The sequence below is a fragment of the Stegostoma tigrinum genome, chromosome 11 (assembly GCF_030684315.1).
Source record: "Stegostoma tigrinum isolate sSteTig4 chromosome 11, sSteTig4.hap1, whole genome shotgun sequence".
In the NCBI taxonomy this organism is placed as follows: Eukaryota; Metazoa; Chordata; class Chondrichthyes; order Orectolobiformes; family Stegostomatidae; genus Stegostoma; species Stegostoma tigrinum.
The window spans coordinates 25181154-25203353 of NC_081364.1; the positions used below are offsets into that span (position 1 = coordinate 25181154).

Genomic DNA, 22200 nt, shown 5'->3' on the forward strand with positions numbered 1-22200 from the left:
AAAATGCCATCAATAGAATATGGACACGAGTAACTAATCTACCTTAAACAATAAGACCCCAGTAAAGGATATCAATTAATTGCACAATAGCACACTATTGTCAAAAGGCCACTCCTGATAATATTCATATTTAATAATCTTACAACTGCACATATATTTCTCCAATTGTCCCTAACCTGTCCTCGTTCATAATGGAAATTATCGTTGCAACTCTGCAATGATGTAATCACACTGATGCATGTTGAGGCAGGAGTCTAAATCCTAAGCTGTAACCAACTTTAAAACTGCAGTTTTGGGATCCAGAATATTTTACTAACTATCAATAATAACAAAAAAACTATGAATTTATATTTCAAAAGAATGAGCAGAAACCCATAGCTTTGAAATGCTGATGAATCATGTCAATGGCCCCTGATGCAACGATCTCGTCTTCTAATGTCAGATGGTCTGTACAAACCCACGGGAAGCTAGTTTTAAATTAGCTCTAATATTTCTCCATCTAAGCCTCGCAAGTGTTAATCAACGCATTAACGGCAGCGTTAGAGAGCTGCATCTCGTGCGTTACGAAGGGTGGAACCTGGGCTCCATTCCATGTGGATCTGTCGCTCACACGAAAACTACAACTCCCAGCAGACAACGGGCCCAACAATTTGACTTAATTTGGAAATAAACACAAAAGTGACGTGCTCCGGGCGCACAATAGAACCATGTCCATGTGAATCGGTTCGCACTTCTCGCTCAGAGTGTCGGGAATGCAGGAGTCACATTACAAGAACCAAACGGTCAACAATCGATACTCCATCCAGCCACCCCTGACAACGCACCTCAAAAAAGAACTTGAACAGGAGCCAGGCCGCAGCACGGCGCAACTGCGGAGTCGGTGGAATCCGATTGGTCCGTCGCCGGCGGGGGGGGCGGGTCGTAACGTGGAGGAGTGGCAGGGGGGAGAGCCAACCATCTGACGGGATTCCGGGATCGGCATGCGTTAATTGGTGGGTGGTTGGAGTACGAGCCGTGTGCAGCGGGCCCCGCCTCTCCCTCCGTGTGCAAAACGAAAGAGCCAGAGGAAAAAAAAACTGAAAGTCGGTGACCAGGTGGAGTGGAAGGCGCAGTCCCGAGACAGTGAGTAAATAGGGTAAATAAGAGCGTGCGTATGGTGGGCTGTCTCGCAGCGTCACGGAGAGCTTGACTTTCTTTCACTTTATCCTCTCTTTCCCCCCCCCCTCTCCTCCCGGAGAGTTAACGCCAGCTGCCGGGCTCCCGAGGGTTAAACTCTGAAGAAGTGCTGAGGTAAACAAGTGAATTTCTGACGGCGCATTGCGGCCTAGGTGTCAGGCTGTCGGGTCGAATCTCCGTTACTAAGCATCTACCTCCCCGAAAAAAAAGTCTACCGCTTTTAAGTATAACCTATCCACCGTGTCTGCGGCCCAGAATCGTCCCTTTCTTGTTAACAGGGGGAAAAAAACCCACTCATTTTCTCTCGTTTTTGCGCTGCGATGAGCCGAGGCCTCCTGAATCGACACGCGGTGTCCGTGGGAGGTGTGTGTGTGTCACTAGGCCCGACGCCTCCCTCGAGTTGTAATGGCGTGGTCTTGCGTTAGTTGCGCCGTGCCTGACTGACCCGTTTTTCACTTTGCTCAGCCTTCGGGCTGAAGTTTGATTCTGGGTCTCTCTTTGTTTTTTTTTTCTGGGGAGCCGTTATGTTGGGACTGTCGCACGCGGAATAGGGCGAATCCGCCTTTTTTTTTGGCGCCGCTACCTTTGACGGCCCCAGCGACAAATCCGCCGGCGCCAAAGTTTAAGTCGGCTGGCCCCAAAGGCCCATCATCGCTGCCTCGCCCCAATCTCCAGGCCACACTTAAATCGTTTTAATAACACTGAGCCAATTTATTTCCAAAAAGTACGGCCATTTGTTAAACCAACAACTGAGACCCCACCCCCTTAAGGCGTGATTTAACCTGAAACTTGAATGAGCTTGACTTTGGCGGGAAAGAAGTTTAAAATCTCTGCATGACTGCTGTAGGAGTTTGCGTTCACGTAGATTTGCCTCCCAACCTGAACTGTCCTTTTAGGCTACGTCTTCCGAAGGTTTATAAATTCTATTTAATTCCAGATGGTATTACTTTCCACCTCTCAACAATGAAAGGTGTAAATTCTTTTGGGCGTTCTTGTGCATATGACTGTTCACCATTCACTTAGGTGGATTGTACTGGGCAGCAAGTAACTTCCAAATGTTGTTATGCCATGTTATCAATATTACAACTTCCAGAAAATATGAAACTTTCGAATATAGTTTTTTTTCACTTATTTCTCTTTTTAAACTCTAAATTGGGTTAGAGTACACCACTTGGGCTAATTGCTTTAGTCCAAGAAAGCAATGGATGTAATCTAGTATCTTTTGCCAGTACTCTTCAAGTGTTTTTACACTTGAGTTACTAGTGACTTCACTTTAAATGACAGTTTTGTAATTTTGGACAGCTGTTCAAATTTCCTACTTCACTTGTAAATGCAGTCCAGTTTTAATAACTATGGTAGAATAGTAGCATAGTAACATTACTGGTCCAATAATCCAGTGGCCTAACAATGCTGGAGTGATGCTCATTTGGGGAGGCAGTGGACTAGTGGTATTATCACTAGACTATATTGATCCAGAAACTTGGCTAATGTCATAGGAACCTGACTTTGAATCACAACATGGTACATGGTGGAATTTGGATTCCATCTGTTTTAAAATTGAATTGAGCACCCAGCACCTGACATCCGTGAAACCAGTAGCAGGGAAAAGCCTGTATGGCTCACTGCTTTTCTTCAGGGAAAGATGCCTGCCAGCCTACATGTGACTCCAGACCCACAGCAATATGGTTGACTCTCGGCTGCTGTCTGAAATGGCTATCAATAAATGAGGGACAGTTGAGAGCAATAAATGGTGGCTGGCCAGCTAGCAATCCTTAGGTGAATAATGAAGGCCCATCATAACAGTTGGGGGAATTCATTATGTTCTCTGGTGCCCTCCTATTAAGATAGGAGTATCGCTAGCAAGGCCACTCCATGTTGCCCATTCCTAACTACCCTTGAAGTAAGTGGCTTGTTGGGTTGCTGCAGTTGAAAATCAGTCACATTGCTATGGATCTGGAGTCATGTTGAAGTCAGGCTGGCTAAGGATGTTAGATTTCCTACCTGAAAAAGCATTAGTTAATCAGTTTGGTTATAAGTCATCATGGTCACTTAGAGACTAATTAAGTAATTGATCTACCGCTTTAAATTTCACCATTTGTGTTTCGGGCTTGTCTGTTGAGCATTAATCTGGGCTTCTGGTCCAATGGCATTACTGCTACATCACCACTTCCCACTCTGGCCTATGTGTGAACTAAAGCAGTTGGCTTTGATAAACGGTTTGTAGGACACTCAGCTAGGTGGATCACCAGCTTTGGGGGTGGACAGTACTTGCAATCTTAAATGATCTAGGACAATTGGACTCCATTTATCTGTTACTCACTTGTGCACAATCTGGTAGAGGCTGCTTTCATTGAAGTGTTTTAAGAGTACTCTGCATTCATGGGTTGCATTTATTTTTCTTAAGATCTACCCTAAACAGCACTACTAAGTGCAATTTTCCAACATTTCACATTTCTTTAAACCGGAACTATGACTTTTGTCAGTCACATTTGAGAATTAAACATCTAAAGTAGCTTCTTAACAAAGTGCGTAGCCTTTCACAGGATGTCATTGGTCAAACATTTGCCACTCGGCTACTTGTTAGAATAGGAGTTAACCACATGTTTTAATGAACATCCTGAGGACAGGGCAAGGTGGGGAGTTTTAGAGCTTTCAGTTGAAAGCACAGGTGGCAGTAAGTAGGCTAAGGAATCGTGGGATGCACAGGAACCTGCAATAAGATTTATTTTGAAAGTGTTGCTGATTCAACTTAATGTATATGATATGTATGTCTTGGTTTGAGTTCCACCACTTATGTTTGGTTTTGATTTTTTAAATGCAAATTCATGTTATGAAGGATGACAGCAATTGATCTTTATATCCTTAACTGGATAACTGTTTGGGAGTGAGGGGCTTCCAGAACACAGTCTGTGGTACACTTGCATTCCAAAATAAAACCTAACTCCAAGCAATTAGTCATAATGTTCAGGAAATAAGGCAATCTAATTTGAGGCAAAACATTCTGCCACTAGTTTGTTTGTTTGTGGCCAGATGGATTGCATGTATGTTTAGGAAGCTAGATACAGTTGACAGGTATTTAACTTTTTTGCCATGGTATATTCTATTTTTCATAAATATTGTTTGATTTAAGTCACCTTCAGTTTCTTTATGTAATCATAAGCAATTTGTTTAGCCAGTTTTATTACTTGTTTGTCTGTGGCTAATCATTTTTGCCAGTTTGCTTTCTTTTGTAAGGATTTATATTTTTGTTTATCCTATTCTGATCAACTGCCATGAGATTAAAGAAAATACTGTTGAGATACACAAGAATATTGCATACAGTATGGTACTTGGGTTGGACAACCATGCTGAGTTTTGGAGTTCTGAGAAAAGGGTCACTTGACCTGAAATGTTAGCTGATTCCCTGCACAGAGGCTGCCAAACCTGCTGAGCTTTTTCAGCAATTTGTTTTTGTTATTAGAAGTGTTGTTGGAATCTTAATGGGATGGTCAGTATACTAGAGGCATTGGTTTAAATAGTCCAGATAACCTTTTCATAATTCAAGGTGCACTCTGTTTTAATTAATGGATTTAATTTTTAAAATTCCAAGCAATATTGTTTCTGCCTTCATTGTACTGTTGTGGTAAGATCTCTTCTGCAGTTATTCTGACATTTGGCATTTTGCATAGTCCTTGTTTTTGATGTTTGCAAAAGGTTTTCTTCTAACCACTTGCAACAAAGTGTTTTTTTGTTTGTATCCCTGAATCTAAAAGAATTGGTGTTTTAAAGCTGATTAAGCCATAGAAAAACAGTTTCGCTTGAAACCTGGATGTTGATAATGATGGAAACGGGAAAGCTTTTTTTTAAATTTTGCTTTAGTTTGAAACTGAAGCAGTGAGATTGGGAATGGAGAACAGTGAATAGAACATGTTCAAATATTCAAAACAATCCAGTTTTAAACATCTGACTCCTCATTGCAACACCTTTCTGATGAAGTTGCTACTTGAGTACCGTGGTATCTTTTGCTCTGACTACTTTTTCGTAATTTTACTCCTAATTTGATTCAGAATGAGTTTTTTTTTGTGGAATGTGAGCTTTACTGACCAGTTACTGTTGTCCATTCCAAATTTCAACCACTTGAAGGTTGAGTTACCATATTAAGCCACTCTGGCCTGTGGTGTAGGTACACTGCGACTGGATATGAAGTTTTCAGATGTTTTGACCCAGCAACTGAAGAATACTTCCTGGATAGGGCAGTAAGTGACTTGAAGCTAATCCCACAGTTGCTAATGTCCCCATACTTCTGCTAGTTCTTGCTGAGACCAGACCATCCTGTCTGTCTGACTTCTTGCACTCCAATATGAGTGTCACGAGCTGGGCCAGCAATTATTTCCTAGTTGCCTTTTTGAAAGTGGTGATTAGCTCCAGCCTTGAACTGCAGTCTGCATGTTTTACATTGAATGACACTGGTGGTTATATTTTCCAAATCAGGATGGTGAGTCTGAGGGGAACTTGCTGTGATGTTTCCATGTATGTACTGCCCTTATCCTTCTAGGTGGTTGTGGGTTAAAAGGTACTGCCTTTGAATTTCTGCAGTGCATCTTGCAGACAATAGCTGTGCTTCTAAGATGTTGGCTGTGGAGGTGGTACTATCATGTGGGCTGTTTTGTCCTGCATGCTGTCAGACTTTTGTGTTGATGGAACTTTACCCCTCCAAGCAAGTGGAGGGTATTCCAGCACAGTTCTGACTTGTGCTTTGGAGATGATGGGCAGGCTTTGAGGAAACAGTGGTGAGTTACTTGCTGTAGTATTCCTAGCCTCTGATCTGCACTGTTTCCACTGTGGTGAGTCCAGTTGAGTTTCTGGTTAACACTAACCCAGATGTTGTTTAGTAGGAGATATAGTGGTTGTAGCACCACTAAATGTCAAAGGGCAGTGGTTAAATTCTCTTTTATTGGAGATGGTTATTGTCTGGCATTTGTGGCATGATTGCTACTTGCCAGTTGTCAGTTTGATTCCAGATATTCTCCTGATCTTGTTCCATTTTGAAAATGGACTGGTTCATTATCTCCTGAACATTGTGTATTTAATGGCAAACATCTTCACTTCATCCTTATGATGGAGGGAATGTCAGTGAAACAGCTGAAAAATGGTCGAGCCTAGGACACTGATCTGCAGAGATGTGCTGAAACTCAATACTGACCTCCAACTGCAAACATATTCCTGTGTGCTAGCTATGACTGCAGCTCATGGAAAGTATGCCTTTGATTCACTTTGGTTATCTTGTTTTACTTGGGCTCCTTTGATACCAGAGTTGGTTGAATGTGGCCTTGGTGTCAAGGCCTGCCATTATCTTCTCACCTGGAATTCACCCCTCTTGTCCATCTCTCTTGTCAGGTAGTCAGAAGCGTTCATTCTTGCTATTTGCCACGGTCCTAGTTTTCTACCTATCTGTGAACTTGATCAAACCTCATATATTCACTTCTGTATTAACATGGATTATAGACAGCAATGGTCCCAGCAGCAGACTTTGTGATCTTTTGCTAGACAAGGGCTTCCTGTCAAATACCCTCTGACTTTCATCCCCTGCCTTCTGTCACCTGAGCCAGTTTTGACTAATTTGCCAAACTGCCCCTGATGCTTAGGTTCTTACCTTTTTGACCAGTCTCCCATCAATAGCCTTCTGAAGTCCATGTAATCATATCCACTACCTTCATCCAAACATCTCCGCCAACATTTCTGCATAGCAGCTCTGTTCCATGACCTGGAATTAACACACTGATCATACAGCATGGAAACAGACCCTTTTGGTTGCTATGGACAAGTGGGCCAGACACATCCCAATCTGACTTAGTCTCATTTGGCTCATGTCCCTCTAAACCCACCCAAATGGATTTTAAATGTAGTAAATGTACCCACCATGTTCACTTCTAGTAGCTCATTCCATACACATACCACTCTCATGTGGAAAAAGTTAATCGTCAGAACCTTTCTAAATCTTAACCCTCTCCTTAACCCTTTTTAAATTTGGGCTTCCCACGTTGGGGGGCAGGTGGAGGTGGAGCCTTCTAACTATTCACCCTTTCTATACCTCATGATTTTGTAAACCTGAGGTCACCTCAGGCTTCAACACTCCAAAGAAAACACCCTCATCCTATTTGGTGCCTCCTTTTATAACGCAAACACTCCAATCCTAACATTTTGTTGTGCAGTCTGAAGTTTAACAAATCCTTCCTATAGGAAGGTGACCAGAATTGTATGCAGTATTCTAAAGGTGGCCTCAGTCAGCACATTGATTTCTAGTTCTGGAAGTTGCTGCCTCGCGTGGGCCTTAGAGGCCAGTAACAACAAATTGCAAGTCACCTCTGCAAAATTCAATCCAAACCTGATGTCCTCCCTGACAAAGCAGTGCTAATACTTGTACCTCCAAGTGGATATTTAATTCAGTCTGAGTTTTTCCAACTTCCCACTTACGTATATTTGGCCTGTGTAGTTTCATGAGTTATGGTGAGTTACTAACCAGACAGTTTCTACTCTGACCTGGTCCTATTGCATGAGTCCTAACTTTATACCAGTTGTAACTGAGGATGTTTTTAGTGGTAATACAATTGAATATAAAAGGGAGATTATATTGTTAATTGCCATTGCTACAATGTAAGATATGACAGTTTGAAAACTGCTCAATGAATGTTCCTACCTGGTGATGGAGAAAATATTATTGAACCAACTCCTTTTAATGCTCGGACCCTGGTATCCTGAGGGTGAGATGATTGGCCTTTTAGACTCTTAAATCAGTGGAGCAAAAACAGTGCTAGAGATACTCTGCAGTCTGGCTGTATCTGTTATCCTCAGAACTGATGAAAGGTTGTTGGACTGAAATGCTAACTGTTTTCCTTTCCATGGATGCTACCAGATTTGAATTTCTCCAGCACTTTTTATTTTGGACCTCCATTGCCTGCAGTTCTTTTATTCCAATCCATTGAGACTTTAACCAATTATCATTGACTTCACATTTTTTTTCCGAAGGCTCCTTAATCCAACATGACTAAAGGCAATTGTCCAATCTCAAATCTGAAACTCTTCTTGTTTGTCCTTGCTTGGACTAAAGCTGTAGTAGGGTCTGGAGTAGTGCTGGCAGAACTCAACTGAAAGTTGAGCCGTTCATTGGTGCACAAGTGCTTCCTGTCACTATTGACAACCTACTTTTGTAATCTAGTCTGGCATGGTCATTGACTGGATGTGACGGAGTAGGCAGTTCAACACGTGTTCCAAGGAACGTGATTGATCTGCTCAGACCTCAGTTCCACTTTCCTTCCTTGCCCTCTTGTAAAACTTGACTTCCTTCTAGCTCAAAAAGCTAACTCTTTTTGTGTATTTGATTATTCATCCTTTGCTCAGGTCACCAAAGATTTGTGACCCTGTGGAGACATTTCTTTCCCACTCTCTACAATGAGAGACTTGTTATTTTGAAACACATTCTCCTCTGTCCTCCCAAGGAATGCAAGGAGGTGAAAATAGCATCATGTATTGGTAATCCACTTGCATTTTACCTGATGTTGAAGAATTGTGGAGGTGCTGGTATTGGACTCTGGTGGACAAAGTCAGTCACATGACCAGGCTGTCATCCAACCATTTTAGTTGAAATCACAAACTTTCAAACCGCTGCCCATTCAGGTTAAGCCATTGACATTTGAACTAAAGGATAAACAGTTGAAAGAATGCAAAACTGCCTTTGTAACCTGTCAAGTGGAATTTTGCTTAAATTCACTCAACCATGTTTTATTTCCTTTTGTTACAAGTTCTGGCCACTTCTGTGGAATGTTGCCTATAACATTATTTTTAAAAACCATTTTTTTCTCTCTTCCTTTTTAGACTGAATATAGCTCATCATGAACAGCCAGGAATGCTTTACATGTGGACGTAGTGGACATTGGGCACGTGAATGTCCAAATGCAGGTGGGCGTAGTCGGATTAGAGGTCGTGGCAGAGGAAGTTTCACTGCTGCAAGAGGTAACAATTTTGTTTCTTAATTTTGGAAAATGCCAAGCTTCCTGTACGATAAGATTGAAATGTTCTAGGGTGTCCAGAGTTACTCCTAACAGCTCATGTTGCGCACACCTTTGAGGATTTTTTTTGTTCTGAATTGATTGGTCCTTAATTACTCCACCTAAACTTAGCTCTGGCACTGTTTGTGAAATGGAATGTTCGGCCTTGTTTAGACTCAAAGGTCAAGTCTGAAATAGCATTAGTCTGTTTATTTCAGCCAGATTATTTGGTACAGGCTTTGCTTGCTTGTTCTAGTCAACCTAACTATATTAGGATGTGGTATATTTTGTTAGAAGTTGAACATATTATAGTTAGGCACTGTCATTCTGAGAGCAACTTTGTAATTGATAGTTAAATTAGTTTTTTTGACAGTTGTTTGGCATATCTTGAGAGATATTATAATTTAAGAATTGAAGTGGGTAGCAAGTTCTGTTGGGGGGGGGGGGGGGGGGGAAGAGAGTGAAATCTTTTGTTAGCATTCCCTCAAATCCCATGTTATTTCTTTTGGAACTCCTTAGTTGGATCCCTTAAATCTGGCTTTCATCCGTACCACAGTACCAAATGACTTGGAACGTGCTTGTGACTGACAAAAGTAAGCTGCCCTTGCCCTTTTGCCACTCACCACTGGCATCATGTCTACAGGACCACATGCCTGACTTTATTATCTAATAGTGCAGTGGCTTCTCTGTCTGATCCTTTGGTTCCCCCAAGGATCTATTTTTGGCTTCTCCATTTCTCTTCAAGGAGAAGCACGAGGATATCACTCATGTCTGTGAGTGCAGTTGTGACACTAGGTTTATCTCATTGCCTCTCAAATCATTTGACTCTAAATGTGCTAATTTCATGCTTATCTGATGTCCACTAAGTGATAAAGAACTCATCCTAATTAAATACTGGGAAGTTTTGAAGCTGCTGTCATCTCTGGCCACTGACTATCCCTATCCTTGCAACTGCCAGAGGCTGATGTAATTTATTTGTAACCTTGGTGTTGTAGTTGACTCCCAAGATGAGCTTCACTAATACTGTTTTCCCTTCTGTAATATCACCCAATTCTGCCCCACTTTAGGATGTCTGCTGAAACCCTTTCTCTTACCTCTAGATTTGACTAATCCAATATGCTTGTGGCTGACCACCCACGTTCTAAGCTAAGCTTTACTTTCTCCAAACTGAGCTTCTCCTGTCTTGTTAAACATTCACCCTTTTGTTCATTTTAATGTATATTTAGCTGCTGGACTGCAGTTGATCTGTATGATGTTTTGTAGCTTGCGGTAGAGAAAAATGAAGAATAACAGCTAATTTAACTTGTGACAGTTGATTGTTGTATTCCTAGAATCAGCTGCTTGGATGAGGCTGTTCTTCATGCTGCCAGTTCATATAGGGCTATGCAGTACTTAACACACTAAATCACAACATACTGCCTTGAAGTTGGTCTCCCATCATCTAGTTGTGTTATCCTAGTGTTTGTGCTGAAAGTGGCTGGATTAGTGTCAATGATTATAACTTGTTTTGAAATGGGCAAATTCTGGAGTCTGTTTAGGCAGAGCTAAAATTTTTGGATGTGCAATAACTACCAGAGCAGGTGGTAAATGCATGTACAGTTACAACGTTAAAGACATTTGGACATGTACATGAAAGGTCTAGGGGGATTACAGGCTAAATGCAGACAAGTGGGACTAGTTTAGTTTGAGGAAGCTTGGTTGGCATAAATGTGTTGGATTAATGGGCCTGGTTATATGACCCTGTCTTTGAAATTTCTCTATTTCTTTAAATTCTGATTATGGCTTTCATCTTGTGTATTTAAATCAGTTATTCTCTGCTCTTAAATTTTCAAAATGATTACTTTTTTAAACTTGTGTTGTCTTGTGTGATTGGCTGCTTCATTTTGACCTTGTACCCTTGTTGATATCAGATGAATTTTGCCGAAGATCAGTATCTTTATGGAAAACCTGAAGATGGCAACAAGTGATCTTGTTTTGCTTCTAATTGAATTCAGGGCAGTTTTTTTTTCCCTCACTGTTACTGGTAACTTCCTTTGGGAAAAATGCTCCACTCAATTTGAGATGTGAATATTGACATCTTGGACAGATGTTTTCTTGAGGAATAAAGTGCACTGTTTTAATATTGGGGGTGAACGGGACTGCAGTGAGGAAATTCTTTGAGGATTAGAAACTTTGAAATTCTTCTGTCTTGGGTGTGGAGGTGAGGTCATTGCTATCCTTCAATTCCCTTCCCCAGCAAGGAATCTCTAGCTTAAAAATTGGCAACGCTGGAGCAAACTTGAAGGCTTGAGTGGTGTTCTCATGTACATAAATCACATGTTTATATCATCCTGTTAATCATCCAACTCACTGGAGCCATAACGTGGACAAGCTGTGACAGATTATTTGCTTTTCTCAACTCATGCCATGTTAGCAGTCAAAAATTGATAGTATCTTTTTGCTTCCTTGTTTAAGGACAAGAATTGTTTGAGTCACGTTTAACCACTCAATTTCAATATTTTTTCTGCAATTTGAAAGTAAGATATTTTGGAATTTTTAGTTTCCATAGCGAGATTAAGTATCCCCAATTCAAGTTGGAAAGGGAAGTTTTTTCCATAATACTGCATCTTGAGTTTTCTAAATTTGTAAAGTAAGTCTGAGTGTCTCTGAAGGCTGTGTATACCAAAAATAAGATTGAAACTGCCCCAGATATCTTCCAAAGGATACAGCCGAATGACAAGACGTTGGACACCATCAGGGTCCAGTGTAGCTCCAGGTGACTAGTCCCACCAATGATTGTTTGTAATAACAATTGTTAGTATTGGTGCATCCATTACATGCCATTATGGATCTAAGACACAGCAAACTGCTCACCTGGTTTTGGAAGAGACAGTGGGGCATGTGAATGTAATGTAGGATTACACTCTTGTGCATACGCACATTATGGATACTTAACATACAAATCAACATTTTTGGTTGCCTGCATATTTTGTAATTTACCAAGCTCCCTACATGAAATGAGGTTCAAGTGATTAAATTTCTGTGCATTGCTATATGATGCATGTTAATTTTAATTTGTTGAACTGTTTTAAATTTGCACTTGATTTTCTAGATATCTGCTATCGTTGTGGTGAATCAGGCCACCTTGCAAAGGATTGTGAGCTCCAGGAAGATGGTAAATATGTAAAATGTTTTTATTTTGGAAATTGGCAATGCAGTTTGTTACAAATGAAAATAATTTTAATGCTGTATTGTTTTTCAGCTTGCTACAACTGTGGTAAGGGTGGTCATATTGCCAAAGATTGCAAGGAGCCAAAGAAGGAGAGGGAGCAGTGCTGCTATAACTGTGGCAGGCCTGGACATCTAGCCCGTGACTGTGATCATGCTGATGAGCAGAAATGTTATTCATGTGGAGAGTTTGGGCACATTCAGAAGGACTGCACTAAAGTCAAGTGCTATAGGTATGAAGCAGTGGCCAAGAATGTTTGAATGCTTGTGACTGGAATGGTGTAAATAGCTAATTTTGTTCCTTAAAACAAGCAACACTTTGATCAATCAGACTAGGATGTCTGTTGGAAGAGTAACAACAATCGAGGACACTGCATATTCTTGGAGCTGCATTTAATGCTTTACTTTTGATTATTATTGATGTTAAACTGGCAAATATTTTGACCATGTGGCTATTCCATTAGAGCCCTTCAACAGTTTGACAATTCCCAAAAATACAGCATTGTAGCCAAACCAGGCACTTGCAATAGTTGACCTTAAACATCTGATGCTGAAGTAAACAGAAGTTGCAGTTGCTGAAAATATCACTTCCTAGCGCTGTGCACTCCTTTTAGTTTGGAATAGCAAAATGAGAGATTTCTGCACTTGGTTGTGAATCTTTGATATTCTCTAGCCCAGTGACTTTGGCTGTTCACTTCCTGGAATATATTTGGTTGTGAGACCCTGCCTGTAAATGGTTTTAGGTTTAGACAGGTAGATTATGATAGGCCAGCCAGTATGTTACTGAATTGTGGAACTGTCTGAGGGATAGCATAGACTATTCCTATTTGTGTTCAATGTGCTATTACTTAACTCTGCCTTGACTGAGGAGGGCCAAGTTCAGGATTTTCCAAGCTATGTGGCTTATTTGCCAAGACAAGAATCTGAGCCATTCAAATACTTAGTAATTATAACCTATTGGTATTCCACTATGAGGTTACTTCTGAAGTAGCAGTGTAATTTGCCTGTTTAAATCTGTTCTTAATAAGTATTAGCTGGTCTGCATATCTGTGAATTGGAATAGTGGCCAATGCAACTTACTGTGGAAACTTTGATTCTGACCAGTTAAAGAAAATGATAAAAATCCCAGGGCACTTTCATTTCTCCTGAGGTACTGCATGTGACATTAGTATTTTTATGGGGCCACTGGTTTTGCATTTATAAAATAGCTAAATAGGCAACTAACTAAAATTAGTCAGCTGAGTGAGATTTGAATGATCATTGGCTGTCAACTTTCAAGCATGTTGCAAGATGCACCATGTTGAAAAAAAATTGAAATCTGATTTTTTTTTTCATATTTCTAGCTGAATTAAACTCAGTTCCACATTTAATACACTCAATCTTGTCTGCGTATTGTCTGCAAAGCACAAATTAACGTGGTATTCAGCTGTCACATTTGACACTTGCAGGAAGCTTTGTGGATATAGGATGGTGGGTGCATGGAATCTCTGGAATGTAAAGTGGTTTAGTTGGAGTTCTGTCCTTAAATACTTGGAACTTATTTGAGTATCATGCTGTTCCCTATTCTTTCTCATCTATCAAACAACAATCACTTCCTGTTACAGAACACAGCACTTTTTTCTCTGTTCCATTCAAAAGTTTTTCCTTAAGGATTGAGAAACTGGTAGGAAAGAAGGTCATCTAGAGCGAAGAAATATCACCAATAATCTGTAATTCATTGTACGTGGATTCATAAAATAACAAGAGTTATGTCCCAATTGCTGTTCCTCTTACAAATGTTTTGAAAATGGAGTGTTTCCAATGCCAAAATGTGTGACAGGCAGATATGACCCCAGCCTGTGTAGCTGGCACCAGTAATGTCAGCAAGTAATCTCTTCAGAATTGCTTTGAAACTTGAGCAGCAGCTTTTTAATATGAAATGTAATATTGTCAAAATTAAAGCAACTTGTTGGCTGTCCTCCAGGTTTCTCATGCCAGTGTGATACTGTTTTAGAAGGGAGCTAGAGATAAGCCAAGAAACCACAGACCTCTGTTCTGGGGAAGCTGTGGGAGCAATTCTAAGGAACACAATCAGTTGCATTTAGTGAAGCAGGGATTAATCTAGAATAGTTGGCACAGTTTTGTTCAGGGGGTGACGTTGCACCAGTTTAAAGAAGTTACCAGATGTGTTGGGGACCGTGAATGCCATCTTTGCACTTCATGGCTTTTGATTATGGCTCTTCATGGGAATCTGAAGTGTATCTGAATCTGAACCAAGGCTATGGGCCAAGTGATATCACAAGTGCACATCTGAATACTAATAATATTTCAGTTTCTGCCTCTACCACCATTACCAGCTGATGAGTTCTAGATTTATCATCCCCCTCTGGGTGGTGAAATCCATCCACTCCCCAACATCCCCTCAAACTTCCTGCCCTTACTTTAAATCATGGTTCTGAGGTAATGAGTTGTGGGATCCAAGGAAATTGGGTGAATTGGATTCAGAATTAACTGAGTAGAAGGAAGCAGAGGTTTAAGGTCAGTTTGTTTTGTTTTAAACTGGAAACCCAAATCTGGCAAGGTTTTGTGTGAATCAATAGGGTTCTTGCAGTTGTGGTAACATAATGGAGGGTTGGTCAGTTTTTTTTCTTTGTGCATAAGTGAGGATAGACTTGGATTATAGGAAGATAATGGATGGCTGGTCATCTAGGCTGACTGGCACATAGAACTGGATAAAAGAGGTGTTGCAGTTGGGCAGGGCAAATGAGACAAGGGGATACATAAATATTAGAATTGAGAAACATAAAAAATCGGAGGAGTAGTAGGAACTGCTACTGCTGGAGTCTGAAATATCAAGATGTGGAGCTGGAGGAACACAGGCCAGGCAGCATCAGAGCAAGAATGCTAATGTTTAGGGTCTGGACCCTCTTGACATTTCGGGTCGGGACGTTTCTTTAGAAAAAGGGTCCAGACCCAAAATGTAAGCTTTCTTGCTCCTCTGCTGCTTGGCCTGCTGTGTCCCTCCAATTCTACATCTTGATATCTCAGACTCGAGCATTGGCAGTTCCTCCTATCTGAGTGAGTTATAACTCCACTGCGAAGATTCAGAGGGACCTTTTTATGTCCCTTTTAAAGCAATGAGCCAAATAAGTGTTTAAGGTGTATTCAGGATACTCTTATTAGCTGAGGCAGGGATGTAATGCTGGAATGATGTAAAATTTTGGTTAGGACACAGTTGGATTATGTGATGGAGTTCCAGAATCTTCACTTGTAGGAGAGATATGAATGCACTGGAGAATGGTGCAAAGGCTGGGCTGCAGGAAGAGTGGATAAATAGGGGTTGTTTTCCTTGGAGGGTAACATGATTGACATAAATAAATTTGAGGAGCATAGACTACACAGGAAGAACTTCCCTCCTTTTTGTAAGAATCATTGAACAGAACCATGATTTAAAGTAAGGGCAGGAAGTTTGAGGGGATGTTGGGGAGTGGATGGATTTCACCACCCAGAGGGGGATGATAAATCTAGAACTCATCAGCTGGTAATGGTGGTAGAGGCAGAAACTGAAATATTATTAGTATTCAGATGTGCACTTGTGATATCACTTGGCCCATAGCCTTGATGAACGTGGAGTTAGAATAAGACCATAAGACATAGGAGTGGAAGTGAGGCCACTCTGCCATTTTAATCATGGCTGATGGGCATTTCAACTCCATTTCCCTGCACTCTTCCCGTAGCCCTTAATTCCTTGTGAGATCAAGAATTTATCAACCTTCTAAACGCTAATGAGTACAATCCCAGGATCCTCAACTGTTCATCGTACGTTAAACCTAGCGTTCCAGGGATCATCCGTGTGATGTCTCAAAGCACATCACTGCTTTTATATTCCAGCCCTCTTGAGATAAATGACAACAATACATTCGCTGCCTTAATCACAGACTCTACCTGCAAGTTAACCTTTAAAGAATCCTGGACCAGTGCTCCCAGATCGCTTTGTACTTCTGCTTTTGTGGGTGCTTGTTTTCAACTAGTCCTGCCTTCATGGGCTGAATGGTATTTTCTGTGCTGTGGACCTCTGAGCACATGACTGATTCTGATTTATAGTAATTCTTGCACTGGTCTTTAGGTTGGGTAGATGAGAATGTTGCTGGTCTACTACCACATCTTAATAGTCATCTGTAAGATTAAAGGGCACAAACAATTTGCCTTTCCTATATCCCATTATGAACATGCTGCTTCATCCATATTGAATGTGATAACTATTTTAAGTGATTTCATGTTGAATTGTTGGAGAATCCAACTAGAAGTGAGCTGTGTACATAACATGTTGATGTATTTTCACCTGAGGATAAGGTGAAACGGCAACTCAGCTTTCTTCTCCCACAGCATTTTCTAAATTAGAATTTTAGTCACAAATCGATATGCAAAGACCAAAAATCTTTTTCAGATTACCAGCAGAATGGTGGTAAATTGAGACTCTGGAAAAGGCAGTTTGCTGACTGAGAATTAACTGAGTGTGCTGAATTCAAATACCAGAGTTCTAATTGAACAATATACAAGTGTCCTGACCTAACGAATGCTCATACTTACTGCAACTGGGTTCTTAAAACCCATTTGTAAGCTGGGAACTCTACTGCTTGAATTAAGACTAAAAATTTCTGATGTACTGTGTCTTGCATTGAGAGAGCCTGTCATAATTGGGCGATATAGGGCTTAATGCTATCTGTATTGGTAAGCATTGCTTAAATTTGAGCATTTTATAGTTTCAGTTTGCATGTTGAAACTTGGATGTGAAATGTCTTGTTTAAATTACAGGTGTGGTGAAACTGGTCACGTTGCCATCAATTGCAGCAAGGCAAGTGAAGTGAACTGCTACCGCTGTGGTGAAGCTGGACATCTTGCACGGGAATGCACGATCGAGGCCACAGCTTAAATCTTTCTTTGTCGCCCCTCCTTTTTTCTGATTGATGGTTGTATTATTTCCTCTGAATCCTCTTCACTGGCCAACGATTGGCAGATAGAGGCTAGTCCCAGGCCAAGTGAGCTTTACTTAAAATGTAAAAGGAGGAAAGGGGTGGAAATTGACTTTCTGCATTTAACTACAAATGTTTATGTTTTAGTTTGGTAGAGGTGTTATGTATAATGCTTTGTAAAAGAACCCCCTTTCCATGCCACTGGTGTATAGGGATGAATGAGTGGGAAGAGCTGAACCCGATCAGTGACCCTTTGGGTTCTAGAAGTGATTCTGTGGGAGGAAACCAAACCTGGAAGTGTCTGTGAAAACTTCCGCATGTGATTTCTTGAAATGTTGGCTTGAATTGTTTGATCTTGGGAGCAGTTCATTACATAAACCAACATCTGTATCGGGGCCCTATGTCTCGTAAACAGCAAAGTGGGAGTAAACAATGAGAAACAAAAGAGCAAGCCTGTCCACAGCTGAAAAGTACAGGTTTTTTTTTTAAAAGCATCATAGGAGTAACCAACTTAACATTAGCTGAAACCAGTCAGTGTCGGAGATACAGATGTTCAAGCAGAAGTTTGAATAAATTTTTGAATGTAGTTTAGAGCTATAATACCCATTATGAAATACCACAACAAACACATAGCAAACAGGATTGGAACTACACAGCAGTTGAATGTGTTTTCACAGAAATCAAGATGTTATTTTTGTATAATCCAATTAGACTACTGTAAAGAATCATTTGCTTGAAATCAGTTTTTTTAAGACAGAAGGTAAAAGCAACTGAAGTCTTAGAACTATAGAAATGTAATTTTAAACTATCAATAAAGCTGGAGGAGGAAGGGGAAAGTTTGTCTGAGTGATCTTTGGACAGTATTCAGTGTACAATTTACATAGCTGATGTGCATTTCCTTTTCTAGGAAAAGAATACAAAACTAGTTTTGTTTTTTAAGAGCACATACACTGCACTTCTGATAAATCAAAAGTGCACTTTTTATTTTTAAAAATGAGAACTGAGTAACTGCCTTGAGTGGAAGTTCAATTAAGTTTAGACTAGTTTAAACTGGATTTTTTTTTGGTATTCCTTATGACACATGCACTTTTACTGCTCCCTCTGAAGAACGATTTAGAAATACCTGAGGGATATGGCTTGGCACTTACTAACTAAGATAAATTTGGGGAGTTTACTGCTCAATATTGTGGATTTTTAAAATACCCATGGTAGTAGAGGCTTTGGTAGTTTAATTGAACAAGCCTAATTGAAGAATCCAGAAAGGATGTATGTGAAGGAAATTGAACATAAATTTCCCTTTCAAGAAAGGAATCAGTAACTTCAGCCTGGAAGCCTTAAATTTAGAATATTAATTCAACCCAGCTCTCAATGCCTTTTGAAAGGCCTCTTGTGCCTGTTATTTTGTTTTAATCCCAACAGAGACTACAGTGTAGAAAATTGAGTAGACTGAGGAAAACATTGTGTACTCACTAATTGGCTTATGTGTGAAACTAAGTGTAGCAAAAGAGCATTAAAGCACTTTACTAACTAGTTGAGTACTTTTTATGTAATATGGCCATATTGTATATAATGTTCAGCTTGACTTGGTTCAGTCTCTTATAAAATGTTAGCCTTGTATCTGCTTTGTATTCTCAAGAAATATGTCAGCATTGCTTGCAGTTACAAACCACTTGTTTCAAGCTTTGTGGTTCTTGTAACAGTGATCCTTTGCAATAGCCATGTTGTGCCATTTGTGATGCTTCCTCTGGAAATGTTTCTGGTAACAGATGTAGATTGTGGTCATCTAAGAACTTGTGGTTAGTAGGCTGACTTAAGTTATTAACCTGTGATAGGTTTAGGTAAATGGATGAGTGTTAGGATTGGATACCAGATGATTCCATATACAGAGTGAAAAAGTTTGGATCTTCTTGAATTACAAGAGGTTCAAATCATATGACTAATCGGTGCCAATGAACTGCAGTATGTAGGGAAATGTTAATAACAAACCATGGTCAACTTGTTTGACCTACTGACACATGCTCCTCACTTCAAATCAGCTGTACTTGTATTTCTGGATTTGGGATCATTTCTACAAAGCTTTTACATTTTGACTGTTTTAGGCAGCCATTTACATTGTTCCTGAATGTTTAGTTTGATTTCAGAAAATTATTTCCTCTAGATTTTTAAATTTCCATATGGATTATTGTTGGACTAATTTAAGCAAATTAATCACTGCTTTGACTTCTCCCTAGGTATCTCTGTAGGTGCACATTGGCTGCAGGCATGTTGCTTGCTTTGTTTTGGACTGAAATTGCTTTAAAACCACTTCTAAATTTTCATCAATGCACATGTATTTTAGGCTTTTAAAGCATATTCCTGTTTTAGACCTTGTATGCTAGTGAGTTCTGATCCTGGCCTTTTTTTGGGCGGGGCGGGGGTGTCAGGAACAGCACTAGGGTTTTGTTTTTAAGTGTACCAACCTGCTGAAACCACAAAAGGAATGAAGCCAGTATGTGCTAGAGCAAGTAATCCCACAACCAACTGATCAGGACAAAGCTCCTTTGTGAGTAGTTGGCAATTAATCCACTGTAACAGGTGCATCCACAAATATTATTGATCACATCCTCATTCTTTAAAATATTTCAGCTGTGACTTGTTAGCCAGAAGTCCTAAGTAGATGAATCTGCTCAGCCTAATTTTCTTCATTTTTATAGTCTGAAGTACTTAAAGTAATTACAAGGATTTGGCCTCAACAACATTCTAGCTGTAATTCCTGAGGCATGTGCTGCAGAACCAGTTGTGCTCTTCTGTCCTGTTTATAACTATATCCCCTCACCATTTAGCCAAACAGCAGAGAATTGGTCAAGTATAGCATCACAGAAACATGACCATCTTTCTAATCTCAGTCCAGAGTTTTGGAAAGTATCATGGTGGGGGTGGGGAGGAGAGAAGGAAAGCAGCATTCACTGAGTATTTTTTTGCTCTGTGTAACCCAAAATACCTTGTTATCCAAATCAGACTACACCTTCTCAGCAAGCTGAATTCCAGAGATATTTTGATGTTAAAGCAATTGCCAAGAATGTCCAACGAACAGGAGCAAAACTTAAGTTGACTTTGTGGTGTAAGATAAGAGATTGTAGATTAATCTCATCAGTCCCAAAATGATGTCTGCTTCAGCTAACTTCTTCTGTGACTGATTTTTGCAAGGGTGGAAAGGGGGATATTGACACTTTAACTGTTCAGCACCATTCCCAAATCGTGTCTCTGAAACAGTCTGTGCCTGGCTGACAGGAAGATCTTAAACAACATTTGTGGTTTGGGTAAGTGGCAAGTAACTGGCACTTTTGTTTTTGTAGTTGCCATGCACTGGCCTTTTCCAGCAATAGGAAACACTTTGATATTCATCAGCATTACTGTTCCTGAATTCTCTCCCATTCAGAGCCTGCTGGTTATCATTTGACTAGAAATTTTAGCTGAAGAATTGCCGTAGTTCTGTGGCTAATTTCCTAACTCCCTAAGACTGGCTAATACTTTCCAAGCCACAGGAAGTGCAATGAATCATTGGCCTGAATATGTAGCTCTAGCTTATCACTTGCTACAAAGCAGACCACTGACCATATGCTCCCTCCACCTAAGGTGCACAGTTGTAGTAGTATATCTTAAATAGAAGCAATGTGCCAAGTTTCTCCCACAGCATGTTCCAAATCAGTGACCATTTGCACACAAAGAATAAAGGCAGGAAGGGGCCAATGTACAATTTGGGATATGTTGGTACTTTGCAAGAAGGTTTTGACTTGCATCCAATGCTCGGGAATCCGAGAGATGTACTCCCCATGAGGTTGCGGGGTAATTAATTGATCTTTTCCTGTTTTAATCTAAATGCACCATTTTTTTGTTTCGAATGGTCTGTTTGTTTTTCATGATATCTTAGTCTGCTGACAACTGGACTCTTAAGTTGAATTCCAAGAGATTTCTTTATGTTGCTATCTAGAGTGATTTGATCTTAGGCTGAAAAAATGTCTGTTAGGTACTGAATGGCTGGGATATGATGCAATTTAAGACAGTGGTGGAAAGGGTGGTATTACTACAAGAATGAGTAGTGCATGGCTGACTAATGGTTTTCAATTACTGCAGAACTACAGTCTAAGAGACTAAAACATATCCACGTAGACTTTCTTCGCACACAAGCAGCTGTCAGGAACACGTGAACTGCTTTAAACATGCTAACTGGTCTGCAGAAGATGGTGGTCAAGAGGAGATGCCGGTTCTTAAAGGAATATGATACAATGAGAATTTTGGACACTAAACAGGAAATCAAATTTGAAGGAAATGAAACTCATAATGAACAATTATGAACAATAAGGATATTGAATTAGCAATACTGAATCAGGAAAGGGATGAGCAAAAATCTGATACAGAAGCCACAGGACTAGTTAGTCTGACCAACTTCAGAAAGGAAACCACAACCTTGCACAGATGAAAGAACGGGATAATTACACTTAGTTGGTCTCCTCCATTCATTGAATAAACAAATGAACAAATTTTGCTTTTACCATTGTCTTTTTACAACTTATTTCAAATGCTGTTGTGCTGTACAGGTGTGATTGATGTTCATTCCTCCTATTTGTGACTAAACAAGAGGAACATTGACAGATTTCAAACACATCTCACTACGTTTTGAAGTGTTAAGGTTTTTTTCCTGAAAAGTGTACTCCTGTAATTTTTGTGTATCTTAGCTCTTTGCATTTGAATAATTTGAGTAGCACTACTGTGCCATTAATACATCAGCCAACTACTCTGCTGTGGCTACGGCTGATAACCTGGTAGGTTATCAAAAGTTATCCAGCTCCTGGATGAGATTT

The 22200-nt window shown here is 40.2% G+C and overlaps 1 protein-coding gene across 5 annotated transcripts; it reads left to right on the plus strand.

Moving 5' to 3' along the window:
- The first annotated feature begins 987 nt into the window (after positions 1–987).
- Positions 988–21890, plus strand: cnbpb (CCHC-type zinc finger, nucleic acid binding protein b). 5 transcript variants are annotated; one of them, XR_009446491.1, is made up of 6 exons: positions 988–1122; positions 9028–9165; positions 12292–12354; positions 12442–12640; positions 17202–17425; positions 21473–21890. XR_009446491.1 is itself a non-coding variant. In XM_048547412.1 (6 exons), the coding sequence occupies exons 2-6, from the start codon at positions 9045–9047 to the stop codon at positions 21491–21493; spliced, it is 444 nt and encodes a 147-aa protein (XP_048403369.1). In that variant the 5' UTR covers positions 988–1122; positions 9028–9044; the 3' UTR covers positions 21494–21890. The 5 variants fall into 5 exon arrangements, 4 of the variants coding, with proteins under 4 accessions (XP_048403369.1, XP_048403368.1, XP_059505830.1 ...); XM_048547412.1 differs by having other exon boundaries at positions 17202–17241; XM_048547411.1 differs by lacking the exon at positions 21473–21890 and having other exon boundaries at positions 17202–18976.
- Positions 21891–22200: the final 310 nt, after the last annotated feature.

Bases quoted from the DNA above. Each gene is read 5' to 3' on its own strand.
- cnbpb (XM_048547411.1), top strand. From the start codon at position 9,045: ATGAACAGCCAGGAATGCTTTACATGTGGACGTAGTGGACATTGGGCA. The intron at 12,355-12,441 runs GTAAATATGTAA...ATTGTTTTTCAG, and splicing joins TTGTGAGCTCCAGGAAGATG to CTTGCTACAACTGTGGTAAG. The intron at 12,641-17,201 runs GTATGAAGCAGT...TTTAAATTACAG, and splicing joins ACTAAAGTCAAGTGCTATAG to GTGTGGTGAAACTGGTCACG.